The sequence below is a fragment of the Acipenser ruthenus genome, chromosome 29 (assembly GCF_902713425.1).
Source record: "Acipenser ruthenus chromosome 29, fAciRut3.2 maternal haplotype, whole genome shotgun sequence".
Lineage (NCBI taxonomy): Eukaryota > Metazoa > Chordata > Actinopteri > Acipenseriformes > Acipenseridae > Acipenser > Acipenser ruthenus.
Window position 1 is genome coordinate 6233632 of NC_081217.1, and position 16179 is coordinate 6249810.

At 38.3% G+C, this 16179-nt stretch overlaps 1 protein-coding gene across 1 annotated transcript; it reads left to right on the forward strand.

The window, feature by feature from the left end:
- The first annotated feature begins 8934 nt into the window (after positions 1-8934).
- LOC117428767 (protein LKAAEAR1-like) lies at positions 8935-14472 on the forward strand. The gene is made up of 4 exons (XM_034047742.3): positions 8935-9053; positions 9898-10251; positions 10890-11012; positions 12712-14472. The coding sequence occupies exons 2-4, from the start codon at positions 9916-9918 to the stop codon at positions 12769-12771; spliced, it is 519 nt and encodes a 172-aa protein (XP_033903633.1). The 5' UTR covers positions 8935-9053; positions 9898-9915; the 3' UTR covers positions 12772-14472.
- Positions 14473-16179: the final 1707 nt, after the last annotated feature.

Below are 16179 nucleotides of genomic sequence, written 5' to 3' on the forward strand. Positions count from 1 at the left end.
CTCCGTGAAGAAAATGTTTTAAGGCAGATGCATACTTTATGCAGTCCAGCAACTACAGTATAGGCTTGTAATGGATCTCCTTGCAGCAGCTGATGAGTTAATAACACTGACATCAGCATAAGACCCACATTTACCTCTCGACTGCAGAGCTTGCTCTTTAGATGACTGGTAAGGCGTTCGTCTTTGAACCATGAGGTTATTGGTTCGTGTCAATGTCTCGACTCTCCATTCAGTTCACTGGGCTGAGATGCCAGGTAATTACAGGCTTTAAACTAATGTTCGAGCAAAGCAGAGCAGATTGAGATTCTCCTGTTACTTGGACTGATGGTCAAGGCGTACACACAGTGGGTGGATAACATTCTGATCCTTTGTAAATTGTTTGTGAATAGCATGATCATTTCTTATTTGGTTCTTATCTATACCTTTGGGTAATCAAATAATGGGTCTCAATATTTTTTATCCTACATCCACTTGAGTTGACTTAAATATTACTGGATGTAGGACGTAAGATGTAGAACTGATCCCACAATAGAACAAGGTTAGATACTGGGAGATGCATTAAGAAGTCACTGTGATCTGGGTCATGCTTTCATTAAGCAGATGCTCATACTGTACTCTACACATCTACACATTCTTTTTCATTAACTTTTTTCCAAGCTCCAAAGTGATGTCTGCTGAGAAGAAACAGACAATGAACAAAGGAAGCAGCAGCTTAGATGTATCCAATATATATATAACTTATTGGAAAAAACGCTTTTCAATCCATTGTATGGTGTTTGGGAGTATTGGGTGTATTAAATATATATTTTTCAGCTTTAATACATGCATAGCTGTACACTTTTGTGGACTTGTGTTTATAATATGTATCACTATTATTATTCACATGTATATTATTACTACTTTGGAAATGCAGTTATAAAAAAAATAGTCATTCCTATGAGTTTGCATTCCTATAGTATTCAGGGTTTTAAAATCAGAACCTTATATTAAAAATGTAATTTTTTGAGTAGTGGTAAAAGTCTTTTGTGCTCGGCTGCATAACACTATATCTATATCTGTGTGCCTCTAATCTAGATCTACTGTATATCACACTGTAACACGTATAAGATCAGCTATCTGTGCGTCGACTGTAACAAGGTCAATACAAAGAGATCAGACGCATTTCCTCTCTCATCTTTCTTTCCTTATAAAGGCGTTTACTGAAGATCTGGAGCCTGAACCAATCCCCTCTAACCTGAGCAATGTGCTGTCTATTGATTGATTCAAATCAGTGAAGTCGATAAATCACTCCTGTTTATATTTCTGTACCTGGAAGAGAGCTCAGTCCTCTGTAATAAACTCTGTTAAATAACAGTAAATGGTTTTGCAGCTCTGCCCTTTCACCTCAGCACATTGTGAGTCAAGGTTTCACTGCCGCTATCATTAACAGATTTTTGCAAATAATGTTTACCATCTTTACCTAACGTTTTACAGCATGCACTGTGTGTGTGCCTGCAGTAGAGAATGTGTTTGATTCCAATACTGCTTGTTGGTGCCTTTTCAAATTGATGGCTTTTTTATACAGACAACGAGGTCAAGAACTGTTGGAGGTGAGGAATTTCGATTGAATGAGCTGTGCTATGCTATCCCCAGATTCTCTATTAGCCTTACTGCCAAAGAGAAGGTTGTTGCTTTGTTCATAGAGTTGCTGAGGCAATTCGTACAATGCGCATTTCATGATGCAAAAATTAAAAACTGAAATCTTCAGGAGTCCTTTTGACAAACCTTCGAGAAAAAAATGACAAATATGTCACCAAGTTGCTGGTCGTGATTGGGAACCCATGGGATAAGGGTGAGAAATCTGTCTCTAAATGCATTGTGAGCATAGAGCAGTTTTCTGCAAAAGTCATCCAGTAAAATGGCAGTGTAGGCAAACTGTGTCCCAGAAGGTGGCTGCTGCACAAGCACACAAATAGCAGGTATTTTACACCTGAACAGATTGTGCTGTCTTTAATGCTGTGTACTTACGGTAAATGCAACTAGAGCGGGGTGCTATTAATTTACATTCAATTTAAAATCACAGGTTTTTGCGGTTCATTTTTTAAAGTGTGTTTAACTACTACTGCTGCAATGGCAAGTGTTTCTGAAAAGATTAGCAAGACAGAATGAGGCTGCGTTTTGCCAGCGGCGGTTTTACTTTTACCTGTTTGGAAGTGAACAAAAACTACTCATCTTTTCAAGGGTTCCGTCTGCATCACATTAAAAAAAATGTGCTGTAGAAGCGATGACATTTGGAACTTATGACGAGCCAGAGGAAGTAGTGCCTTCCCATAGGCTGCTTACATCTCAATACTCATACTGATAAGAAAACATGTTCCTGACATCCCAAACTAAACTAACCCATTCAACCGACTCGCCTGGGAGAATATCTGTTAGTATGGAGATACTGTACTTACCCTGGAAGGAAAGCAGGGAATCGTTTGTGAAATGTGAAGTTCATGTACAAATTACAAAAATAAATAATCCTCATGATAATAAACCTTTTAAAACATTGTTATGTTGACTTGTAGTGAAATCCTGACAGCTGGGAAATGCCTGAAGTGCCAGAGAAGTACCAATTGGATGTACTTTAGAATGCCGAGGAAGTCGCTGCTCATTTTTCTTTTCAGACAGGGTTCTTCTTGATTTCCAAGCTGTTTGTGCCATGAGTGATCTTGCTTAAGAGGGACAGTTAGTGCCTGTCTTTGAGAGGATAAAGGACTGTTAGATGACATTCTTGCACCCTTAAGGAGACGAATCATTTAAAAAAGCATGTGTGTAAATATTCCACCAGCCATATTGAAAGCAGTTGATCTTATTAAATGCATGCAAGCTTCAAGTTCTTTTCAGACACACAACTGATCACAGTAAATAACACTTTTCTATACTAAAATGTATGGCGCTGCTTTCCAAAGAGTACCAAATATCAAAACAAACAAAAACTGGGATAAGGATAAATGGATGGTTTACAGCAATCAGTGTTAGCCTTAAATAATTGTCATAGGTTTTGTTATCTGGTCCTTTTTTGAAAGCGGCTTTAACTCATGCTACAATTAACATTGTATCCTAGGGTTAACAGAAATCAGCAGTCTTTATTATGATATAGAAACGAGTGACAGGGAGTGAGGTACAGAATATGTGGTCAAGAGAAGAAAGATGGAAGATTGGAATCTTGGCTGTAGATTAATATCTTCACCAATGAAGCAATCAAACAGACAGTCTTGTGTGTTTCAGGGAAGCTGAACTCATGTACAGAAGCATTGCTGCAGTTAACAAATTAAAGCCACTTTCTGGCAAGTATGCTCAAAGTTGTACAGCTTCAAAGACTACTTTGTATGCAACATGGAGACAAATGGTAGCATATGTATAATCCATATTTCCAGCCCTTAGTTACTGAATAAATTCTAAAGATTATTATTTGTTTATTTGTCTTTATCCAAGGCAACTTGCAGAGAGTAGGATACGTGAACTACGCATCGACTTACAACAATGTCTCACCCAAAAGATGGAGCACAAGAAGGTTAAGTGACTTGCTCAAGATCACACATTGAGGCAGTGGTTGAGCCAGGATTTGAACTGTGGACCCCTTGGTTACAAGCCCTTTTCTTTAACCACTGGACCACACAGCCTCCTCTGGATTTTGCTAGAGTTCATTAGGGATGTGGCATATTAACAATTGCATCATTAATCTGGTAGGTTATTCGAAAATGTACTATTTTAAACATTCAGTACTGAGCTTGCCTTGCTACATACCCACCAGCATATTTGTACAACTACTTTGGTATGCAACAGAAAGTAATTAGGTTTATTTGGTACAATTAGAAACAGATGTATTGAACTGGTCTTAAAAACTCAGCTTGTGTTTTATTATTGAATCTTTCAGAAATGTATTTCTTGTGTGTAAAAAAAAAAAAAAAAAGGACAGATGTTTGCAATCAAAACACAAGAAGTACAAATAATTCCCTGGAGGGGTTATTTCTGTTTGGAGATCTCAAAATATTTATTATCCAAAGCAGCCTAGGCCGAGATGTTGCGAGCTGCATTTTTTTCTGGTATGGTTTTATTACCACTATTATTTACTATGATACTATTATTTATTAATTCTATTAATGCTATTGCTTACTCCAGATAGCAAAACTGAATAACAACACATCTAAGTTTTTTATTGTATTCATTAAAAAAAAATTACCAATTTTTTTTTAAAAGCAGATAGGTGCTAGTATCACTAAATAAAACCACTGTTCCCACTATAAGCTCCCAGAACTGTCTGTATTCACTGGTGTGTTTTCAGTAAGGGAACATCACTATCATATACTCTGTTCCATAACCATGTTGACTTTTTGAACGTGACATGAACCCACTGGGTTTTGACTGTTGAAATGTTCAAACCAATTTCCTTTCTACACTGCGTGAGCCATATGGCATTTCTCTTGCTTTATCCTTTGTGTAATTCCCACACTATCTTCAGCTTCTCTGTAGATTTGATTCTATGCTTTTTTTATTCTTTTTTTCTGCTTACTGAAATTCCTAAGCTTGCACCCATATTTAGTTTAACACCCTTTTTTTCTTTGTTTTACCTGTATTTAGTCGTCACTTATACATGTAGTGCAGACTTCGCAAATACACCACAGTTAACAACCAATCAAATATAAAAACGCAAACAAAAAAATCTTACTGGTCAGCAAATTGTAATGAACTGGCATCTCAGCCCACTGAACGGAATGGAAAAGCGAGGGCTGAACATGAACCTCGAACCATACGGTTCAAAGGTGAACGATTTACCATTCAACCAAAGAGAAAGCGCTGTGGTCAAGAGTCTTATGCTGATGTCAGTACCATTAACTCCCCAGATTCATTATAAACTGAAATCTGACACAAGACAACATGGAGCAGATGTATTGTTCACATGGAAAGGAGGCCCATAAAAGGCTATTATTATAAACTGTAAGTTAATATAATTCAAACTGTGAAAAAATAACCTTGGTTTCAGTTGAAATAGAAAACAATGTACTGTAACACAAATACAGTATCCTTCAAACCGAAATATAAGAGTTTTTCATTCCATTAAAGGGTAACATGAAAATGAACTTTAACTGAACATTTACAATCTTTAGTCAGCAGGTGGCAGCAAGTGCAAAGACAAAAATAACACCACAAAGGGAAGTAAACATAGCCAAAGTGTTGAACTTAATTGACAACGCTGAAAATAAAAGAACCACAACTTACAGCAGCTTACAAAAGATTGAAGAAGGCAGTAATGGAAGGAGTGTCAGTGTCTTCGGTGCACGATGGCAGTAATGGTAGGAGTGTCAGTGTCTTCGGTGCACGATGGCAGTAATGGTAGGAGTGTCGGTGTCTTCGGTGCACGATGGCAGTAATGGTAGGAGTGTCAGTGTCTTCGGTGCACGATGGCAGTAATGGTAGGAGTGTCAGTGTCTGCGGTGCACGATGGCAGTAATGGTAGGAGTGTCGGTGTCTTCGGTGCACGATGGCAGTAATGGTAGGAGTGTCAGTGTCTGTGGTGCACGATGGCAGTAATGGTAGGAGTGTCAGTGTCTTCGGTGCACGATGGCAGTAATGGTAGGAGTGTCGGTGTCTTCGGTGCACGATGGCAGTAATGGTAGGAGTGTCAGTGTCTGCGGTGCACGATGGCAGTAATGGTAGGAGTGTCGGTGTCTTCGGTGCACGATGGCAGTAATGGTAGGAGTGTCAGTGTCTGCGGTGCACGATGGCAGTAATGGTAGGAGTGTCAGTGTCTGCGGTGCACGATGGCAGTAATGGAAGGAGTGTCGGTGTCTTCGGTGCACGATGGCAGTAATGGTAGGAGTGTCGGTGTCTTCGGTGCACGATGGCAGTAATGGTAGGAGTGTCAGTGTCTGCGGTGCACGATGGCAGTAATGGTAGGAGTGTCAGTGTCTGCGGTGCACGATGGCAGTAATGGAAGGAGTGTCGGTGTCTTCGGTGCACGATGGCAGTAATGGTAGGAGTGTCAGTGTCTGCGGTGCACGATGTACTATTAAATAAGTAAGAACTATGCTTTTAGAAACTATTTGTTTTCCATTATTATATTTTGATTATTTTCTAATGGATAAACACACCAATCTCATGTGAATCGCTTTGTCTCACTTTGTGGGCTTCAGTTTCATTAATAATTTATCTTCCAGCAGCAGCTTGCTTGGTGGTAATACATTGATCAATGAGGCCATCGCAATCTCCTACAGTTTATCTGGTAATCATGCTGACTCTGTCACATGATGATATGGTTTCGCCCACACACTTCCGATGACTGAAAACAATACAGCATATACTGTGTATTGGTTTGATTCAATTTACACCATGAAGTGACACAAATGAAAGATTCACAAACACCACTTAACTTCCAGCTCAAAAATCCCAAACTGCGAGCCCTCCAACCAGTTTAGGACTTACCACGGGATTGATATTAACGGCAAAGGCCAAGGCAGTTTTTTGAGAGGGATTTTAACACAACTGTTGACATGTTTGTAGTATAGTGTTCTTGGGGAGACATATGTCTGGAAGTTTGTTGAAATAAAGGCATTACAAGCAAGAAAATAACACAGGTGATAAAGCTACATGTTATTTATATAAACTACCCCCAAGTTACAGGATGGATCAGTTAAAATAATGACTGAGTGGTATCTGCTCTGAAGGTTTGCCTTTGGACTTGCTTCTCTAAATACTGTCCAAATAATATACGGTGGTGACTAGTGAAAATATTTTGGGTTTTGTTACGATTTGGCAGGAGCAGGGATAGATTTAAAGCCCCTGTTATCAATACAAATGCCTCCCCGATTCCCTCCATGAAGCTTCAGGAAAGGGACAAGCTAAATATTTTACACCCATTAAATTTAACTCTCACGAGAGAGAGAGAGTCTCACAATGACTGTGCAATACTCTGCAATGCAGTGGTCTGCTTGGTTTCTGCAGGGTAAAGTGCTGGTATTAAATTGCATTCCAATTCCCAGCACTATTTAATAAATGTCATTAGGTAGTGCTGCTCATATGTGATTTATAGTGTTCCCTCAAGATCTACTTGACAAGATCATCAAAAAAGTTCAAGACAAATTGTTCAGATCAGTCTTGCTTGAATCGATTTTCCTGGAGTTTATAAGACAGAATTCCTGATTAATGAAACATCTTCCCGAAGTCTGGTTACATTAACTGACATTTATTCTGTATTGTAATTGGACTCAATTATACCTAACTGATTTCAAAGTAACTGATAAATTAAGCAGTAAGACCACACTAGAAATGACTGAATTGTTGGGAAGTTAACATACTGTATACTGTATGTATAGTTAAAAGACATTGAAGACATTGAGAAAGACTTCTCCACAAAACGTTTGTCACTGAATTTATAAAGTTTATTTTAGTATTTCCAAACACTATTGAAGTTACATTAACAAATTAGATTAATATCTGTGTTTTACAATCAAACATGAAAGGGACTTTATTATACTTTACTTCAGTTTCCCTTCCGAGGCTTGATTTAAACTTGACAGTCTCTGTGACAGTCATCACTTATATATAAGACACCAGTCATAAAATCAGACGTTGTGCAACACAGTAAGCAAAGTGGGCTAGATTTATTTCACAGTGGGACTCCTGTCACAGAAGACAAGTGGAACTGATTTACAGAAGACTTTGGTGGTTCATATGAGAAACTTTCACCCACGAATCACGAGTTCAGTTCCAATGAGAAGTTTCAAAGAAGCAAAACCAGAAGTACAAAATACATATATGTGCTGTCAGTTAAACCCCTCTCTGTTGAGACCGCGATGCAGAGGAAACAACTGTGAAACCAACCTTTCAAAATGAAAATCATTGTAGCATAAATAACGCCAAATAGCCCCTACACTCTTAGAAAGAAAGGTGCTTGGGCGTAGTCTCATGTTTGAGAACAAAGTATTCAAAGTAAAGCATTATTTCATTTTGAATGGAAGGATGTATTTTGAAATCCACATTGCGTATCATGTGCACTTCCTCTGACTCGTGCATTCCATGAAGATAATAAAGCTGATTAATTTGGTGTTTCGTAATCAAGGACAGGTCTTGCACAGTGTAAGTGGTTGCTGCACTTCCAATGGCCTTAGAGGAGTTTTACAATACCACCATAATCCACTGAAATGTACTGTGAAAAGAAAATGAACACGGCTGCACAGTGCATACTGTGCATATCTGGGTCCAAACCTCATCCAGTGTGTTCAAATGTGTGCATGTAGGGGGTGGTACAGTGCTGAAAGCTGATTGACTCAGCTGCATGTAAGGAATCACGTGTATGGGGTTTATTAAACTAAGGCATAGACATTTGTTACAAGATGATATTATAAATAATGAAAATGAAGGTCACTATGACTTTACTGAGACAAGACTAGAGGGATATTCATTTAATTTGTTCAACATAAGGTTTACTGAACCACCTTATTTACTGAACTATCATGTTTAAATTATGTAATTATATCCTCAAGAAACATCTCTAATTGTATCCAGTATAAAAGTTTTCTGTTATAAATCTGCGACAGTAATTCTAGTTGTCTCATATGCATGTGCAATACTTTATTATCGTGGTAATCATGGTGGTTAGATAAAGATGTGCCATACTTTTCGCATCTGTAATTTCCTATAATTGCTAGTTGTGCTCTTACATACTTCAACTGAGCACCAAGTCTCTTCTGTGTATGCGTTTTATACGGTACTATCCATGCAATTTTCCATTAAACCCCGTTTATTTTGTATCACGTGAACCACTGCCAACAACAATATCACTCGCCTAAATGAGTTAAGTTTAGAGTCGCCACTTAAATGTGCAATGTATACACGGGCTATCCAAAGCAACAGCGCCACGGTTCAGTTATGTGCTGCAGAACATGACGTCAACCCCTACCCCCAGCTGGACTGTTACCATAGCGACGTATGTAAACAGGACTTATCGGGAAGCTAGCATGGATGTAGGCCTAACTGCACTGTAAATAAATTATTGGAAAAATTAAAAAACGAATCTGCTAATTGTTAAGGTAAGTAACATATGATGCTTAAAATCTCATTTTCTAGATATTTACACATAAAGGTGAGGGTAGCTGGGTAGCTAACTATACCCCTCGTTTTACTTTCACTGTATTAGGTTTCACTGTGAATGCATTGCTTTTGGTTTTGCGGTATATCATTTTAAGGCCTGATTGCTAGCACCTGATCACGTTAGTAACGTTTCAACAAGGTTTCTAAAACTCAGGGCACAGGACAAGTAGAATCCCTTTCCTGTATCGTTGTACTTTTCAGAACACGTTGCTCAGTAGAGTGTATAGTCACCTTGGGCAGCCAGGATTCTGTGTTAGTCAGTAGACATGATCATTTAATCCAGGGTTTCCCAATCCTGGTCCTGGGAACCCACGCTGTCTTCTGGTTTTCATCCCAACTGTTCTCAATTACTTAATTAAAACCTTAATCGAACTAATAACGTGCTTAATTATACATTTTTAATTGTCCTCAGCTCCTAAAAAGTTGCTGACTTATAAAATGGTATAGTTAACTTGAAATCTCCAACTGTTTAAAAGCTGAAAACAATTAAAACGGTCTTATTAAGCTAATGAATAGTTCAATTAAGGGTTCAATTAAGTAATTGAAACTCAATTGGAATGAAAAGCAGAAGACAGGACCAGGGTTGGGAACCCCTGATTAACCTGAGGGACAGCCAATTCTACAAGAATTCTGAATGTCAAGTACAGTCTTGTGTATTTAAGACCAAATTCGAACATAAAATGTTCTATTGTAAATAATAGCACTTAATTCTTCTTCTTCTTCTTCTTCTTCTTCTTCTTCTTCTTCTTCTTCTTCTTCTTCTTCTTCTTCTTCTTCCAAAAGTTATCTCAGTGCAATGAAATGGCAACTAAAGGACCGCAAGCCAGAAAAGAGAAATTCATCCCAAGGAATAAGAAGAATGTGACTCCAGCGGAACTGAAGAAAATGGCACCCCAGCAGAAGGCCCGGTACCGAGCGTATGAAGACCCCAGCAAGGATGTGTTAAACTTGGTTATGAACACCCAGCAGCGGCTGAGACAGCATGCCACCAAAGAGCATCAGGACCTCTACATGAAAACCGCTGACCCAAAGGCAGACATGGCATTGGGGAAGCAGGAGAAACTGATCGGCCAATTGAAGGCCGCTGAAGCAAGGAATAGGATCCGGATCATGAGGCTGCGATACCAGAGCATGAGAGTAAGTAAAGTTAATCAAGTGTTTGCTGATCATTATGTTTTAGGTGATGATGCCAGGTAGAAGGGTTAACTATTTTTGGCACGCAGTAAATCATAATTATTCCTCCTTCTATTAATTCTGGTTGCTGTTATGCGACTGTAACTGCTGTTCCCACGTTACCCTTACCAGCATGGGAAAATATTGTTTTAGTACTTGCAAATGCAGGGCTATCCAGATAACAGGAACTATTTATTGTCTAGACTCAGGAAACTTCAGCTTTCCCAGGCCTGGGCAGATGTATCCTCGGATTAAGTAAATATTTGATCCAATAATAACGGTGCTATCCATATTTGAAGAAATGTTGTTTTTTTTTTTTTTTTTTTTTTGCCATGTGTATTGACCATTCTACTGATATATCATCTTTAATTTTCTTTTCTTATGCCAGTGGTGCTTTGTGCTGTGTGCTGAAGAAACTTTGCATACATGAGGGTTTATCATGAGGGCAAACTAAAGCGCACTGCGGAGAACAGGGTTGATTGAAATGGAACTTTTTAATTAAAAATCTTTTCTCATGGAACAACCTCAAGTTCTTCCTCAAGCTCCACTAACAAGGCAAGGAGAGAAATATAACAACTGGAGTGGCGCTCTTCTCATTTCAGGCTCAAGAAATAAATCATCTGATAGCATGCCAGTCAACAGCACAGAAGTCAGTTCGGCTAGAGCTACTACTCCCACCCAGGCTAGACACAGATAACCCAGGAGACTCCCTGGATAAAATGGAGGCAAGTATACAGTCCGGTCAAAAACACAGTGCTACACACCACTTTGCAACCCAGGAGCTGTTTAATGTTGTCTTGGATGACATGAGGTGATTGTGGTGCATTTGTGAAGAGTGATGGGAAACCTCGCCTCAACCATGTCTAGCTGCAGCCAGTGTCATTTTTCAAAAGACAGTGTTCCCACTTTATAACCATGTAATCAGGATCCATATGTAAGAGACTGTACTATTTGAGCTTCGCCAGGCAGAGTGGAGCAAAATAGGAGCCATGACCACACTACTCTTATAACCAGTTCTGTGGTATAAAGGGTCACCTTATAAGAATGACATACTGTGTATATAGTATTGATGGAACAAACTTTTTATTTTCTTAATGAACTTAAAAGCCTACAATTAATGTGTTCCTTGCAACCCTGGTCCTTGCCAAGACAATGATCCAATTTGAAATATCTAATAAAGTGTTCAGATCTCGCAGCTACAAAAAAAAGCCATACTTTAAAATAGTTTATTTATTTTTGCCTTCCTTTTGATCCATTGTGGATGAGCTGGCAAACAGACTACTCCACCCTGTGTGACAACCTATTATCTCCATGCCAGGACTTTGCAGACTTAACTGAGTCCACACTGCTCCTCTCCTTTTATGACATCACAAAGTTTAGACAGCTGAGAACAATCAAAACAAAGCAGAAAAAAAAACCATTTCCATCAGAGAATTCCATTGACTACAGAACTCTAATGGAAAAAAAACAAGAACAAATAAGTTTGATATCTGTTTTAGACGATATGTAATCACATTGAACCTGGTCTGTGAGGCTTAAGGCATGCTCAGAAATGCTAACCTTTTCCCAATTATAACTTAGCTTTGCTTTGTTAATTTTTTATCTATTGCATTGCATTGCTTGTCATTGTGATACTAGTAACTTGAGCTAGCAAAACATGTTTGCTAGCTCGAGATACTAGCAAAAACACTTCAAGTGGGCATTCTGTCCTTTTTATTGTTGTTTTCAGATAGACCTACAGTAGTACCTATTAGTTTTAATAATTCCTTAACTCCCCTCTCTCCTTTTCTTAGTATAGTTTTATAGCCCTGTGCTCTGAGTTCTTAAATCTGTCATACTGTGTTCTTAACACTCTCATAATTTGTATTTTTTTCCTCCCTTGGAATGCTCCAGGATGTTTGCCTATGTCTAAGAATGTGGCAATAAAGCAGTCAGCCTGTGTTTGCTTTAGCAGACACATACTGACACCCGTGCAAAATGCAATGTAGCAGAAACACATTAGTACGGAATTGATATAGGAAATATTAGCTAACACTCATGAACAAAATTGTATTTTGTTGTGTTATATTGAATAATCACAGTAACTCCAACAATCGCAAAGCAATCCATGTACTCCCATGTTGAATAATATGTATTTTATTAAATTGACTCCTCTTTTCAGCCGATGTTAAAGAATACAGAACAAAACGGTTGACAGATTCAGTTTCAGGAAGTTGCTCAGAAACCCCTTCCTCAGGATATCCATTGTGGCAATGACAACTTGAACAGCTCAGTGACAACTTGAACAGCCCCAGCTCTTTAGCTGGGTAGAAGGATGTTTTTAAAATAATTTGTACGGGTGCCCTGAAAAGAGAGCAGCATTAATAGAATGCAGTGTACAAGACATTTATTACATAGTCATTAATATATATATTTTTTTTACAGAGGACAAGAGTTGAAGAGATTCTGGAGGACGAAAGGGGTCTCACTGTAATTAGAACCTAATAAAGTGTGTTTGTGTGACATATAGTTCTTGATTGACCTCTTGCATAACCAGGTATACAAGCTGCAGACAAATAGCATTCACTTTCTTCGATAATGTACTGACAGTGAACTCTCTTTACTAATTATCTGTGTAGCCCAAGTGGTGACGTTATCTGAAATTTGCATAGCTATTTTTTCCCGTTATCCTGTCTTCAAACCATGTAACACTTTCTAACACCTTTAATAAGCCAGTGTGCCCTATTCAGATGGTGTGAGTGTGTCTTTTTATATTATACATTTATCCCACCAAAAAATAAGTATAACTAGAAGTGGGAGTTTTTATGAGCAAATACTAAGCATCCCTGCTAACATAGATTAAGGGTAATGTCATTTCAGATTTGTAAACAAGAAGTAAAAAATGTGAAAAAGATCAGTGATATGTCCAGAGCAGTGAAAATGTAATTTTTACTGGACATCACCAGTAATTGAACTTCATTAAGAGAATCATAGGATACAATTATGCACCTACTATAAAGACTGCCAAAGCATGTGGTCTGTATCATTGATATGTTCAGAGGTTAAAACAATGTAGCAGTGAAAGGGTTAACTTTTACGTAATGGAACTAAGAAAACTGAACAGTAAACTAAACATTAAGACAACAACTTAGTGTACAGACTCTGTAAACAAGAAACTTAAAGTCACATGACCTCATTTTGGCAACACGTTTGGGTCCGGGCAAAAAGGTGGATAAAAGAAGATTCCAAGAGGTGTTGTTAGGCAGTTTTTTTTTTTTTTTTTTTTCTGCATTAAGACTCCTCTGTGCATTGCTGTGAAATTACAGCACAAGTAGGTGGTTGTGGCTCTGGGCTTTTCATTGTGTCTAACAAATAACCTAGCAGAGTAGTATTGCTTTTTCACAAATGCACACTTTGGCACATCTTATTTTTACATCAACACAATTTAAAAGTATTGGAAGAATATTTCTAACCACCAGAATGAAAATGTTTTGTGCTTTCAAAAGCACCCCCTTGTAAATGAAGCCTCGGTATCAATGGGTAAGTCTCCTGGTTAAATAAACAAATACATCAATGAAAGCCTCAGTAGATTGCCATGCAATGGTTGAGATCTACTGATATGAAATATAAAAACTGCCAGGTTTTAGAAAATAATCTAGCATGTGTTATTTTTAATAACAATGTGTCCAGAGTGTGAAACTGGCATTAATGCGAGTGTAATGGCCAAGAATTAATAGAGCTGTGGAGTTCCTTTAAAGCCTTTCCTTGATTGGTGCTGTCCAGTATTACTATTCTCAAGTGCATACTCAATCTAGCATGTACTTCTATAGCACAGCTCTCACTGAGCAGCACATGCAGTAAACATCTCCAAGGTAGTGGAAATCAAACAATGTGGTGAATGCTGCATTTAGAATCCTTTACAGACTGTTCCTGTTACTGAGATCTGAACAAAACCTACCTTCAGAGAGAGGACACTGCACAACATACTGTACTTATTGACTAAGGTTTTTCACAATAGGATTTTGAAAAACAGCAGATCTATCCACCTTTAGTATGGCTGCAGGTTCTAAGCAGAGAAACACAAAACACATTATGGCAGACTATTGCTCAGCTCATTCTGTCACGTTAGCTTGGTGTAGGAGTCTAGATGTGATGATGTACCATAATGTAATCAGACAATGCCATTTGTGACCAGCCTGGCACATTCAAGAAGGGCAAATGTGTTGATTACCCATGATAAAACTCCCTGGTGAACTGCATTATTCTCTTTTTAAAATGGGCAAATAAAAACATAATATATTCCATATACCCTCCCCCCCTTTTTTTTTTTTACTTGATATAAAATACAATAAATCACAAAGTGCTGTAACAGAGGAAAATAAACGTACAAAATTAAAATCTTATAATATAGGAGATACGGTGATCATGAAAGTGCTTAATTATATAATTGGGTACTTATGCAATAAAATTAAGAGAGAATTATTTTTAGGACACTTAAAAATAAGATAAAATGCCTGATAAGATGCAAGGGCAGGGAATAATAAATGAGGGTCTGGTCTGTATCACACCTTTATCCAAGTTTTCCAGATGACACCCTTCCATTCCCGCAGATTGTCCAGGGTGTGGTCCACAGATTGGGTTCCCTGTCAGGATAATAATCCTATTGGCGCTCTATGGGGTTCCTGCACTGTGGAGGTCAGGGCAGTCAGATGTGTGCTTTATTGCAATTGATTACATCTCCATCCCTGGAACCAGCCTGATGCCTGTGTTTCACCAGGGTGTGTGTGCTTTCTAATTCCTTAGTATAATGGCATGTAGCTCAATTTGATGTAACACGCCGGGTTGAAAAAGGTAAGTTCACATCCTTACAAAGTGTAATTTCAGAGCAAGAAAAGGGTGAATTTCCAGTAGTGGAGATAGCTACAGTAGCACATTTTGAGCCATATTCACAAAGCATTTACACCACAGTTACAAGTTTTGTGTAAAAGGAAAAATTGGTACAAATACAGAGCTAGCAAGGAACAGCTAAGGTGCTTTTGTAACACCCTCAGTTGGGGTTTCCTGGCTTCAGCCTCCTTCCATCAGTCTGTTATAAGAATGAGGTAGTGAGTGCTTAACCATTAACTCAAATATACCATTTTGATGGGTGGCATCTGGGATGAAGGACTGCAGCTGTGGACAGTAACCATTATCTACAATTTATTAGATCAACTGCTGGTAAATCACATGTCATTCCCTGCATTACTCTACAGAGGGATAGACTGAATAGCAAGAAAGGTTATTACTGTGAAAGGATTTTGACAGGTGTAGACAAATGACAAGGGCCGCTGCCTCTGATCCCCTTGCCTAAAACTTGTAAATGCTCTCAGAGACCATTTGGAAGATAGGGCTGTAGCTTGCTTAAAACTCATTAGAGAATTCTTAAGCTTTTAAAGGGTGAGGAAAATCTAAGACCTACACTTTTAATCAGCAGCCTTTAAAGTGTGACAATATTTTAAACATTTAAAATCATATATTTTATTATCTTCAGTACCTGAAGCATTTTCAGACATCCCTTACATCAATTGTGCAGCCGAAATGTTCATTTCTCATACATTTTATTAGGGGATGGTGAGAATAAAATGCTTTGGTTGTTTCCTCAAGAACAGGGAGTGGGAATTAGTGGCACCTACTGGTAAATATGGAGATTGCATTGTCAAAAGAAGTCAGCTGCAGTATGGACCAATTATGCAATGAGCTCATCTACTGCAATGGTGCATGTTACAGTATATATACAGTAAAGCCCCCTGGTTGGTGGCAGCCATTTACAAAAAAACCCCACTCAAAATACATTGTGCCACAACAGAAAACACAGTTAAATTGACTTCCTGTCTGTAAGAAAGCTAGATGGCATGTTGAGATAATAACTTTATA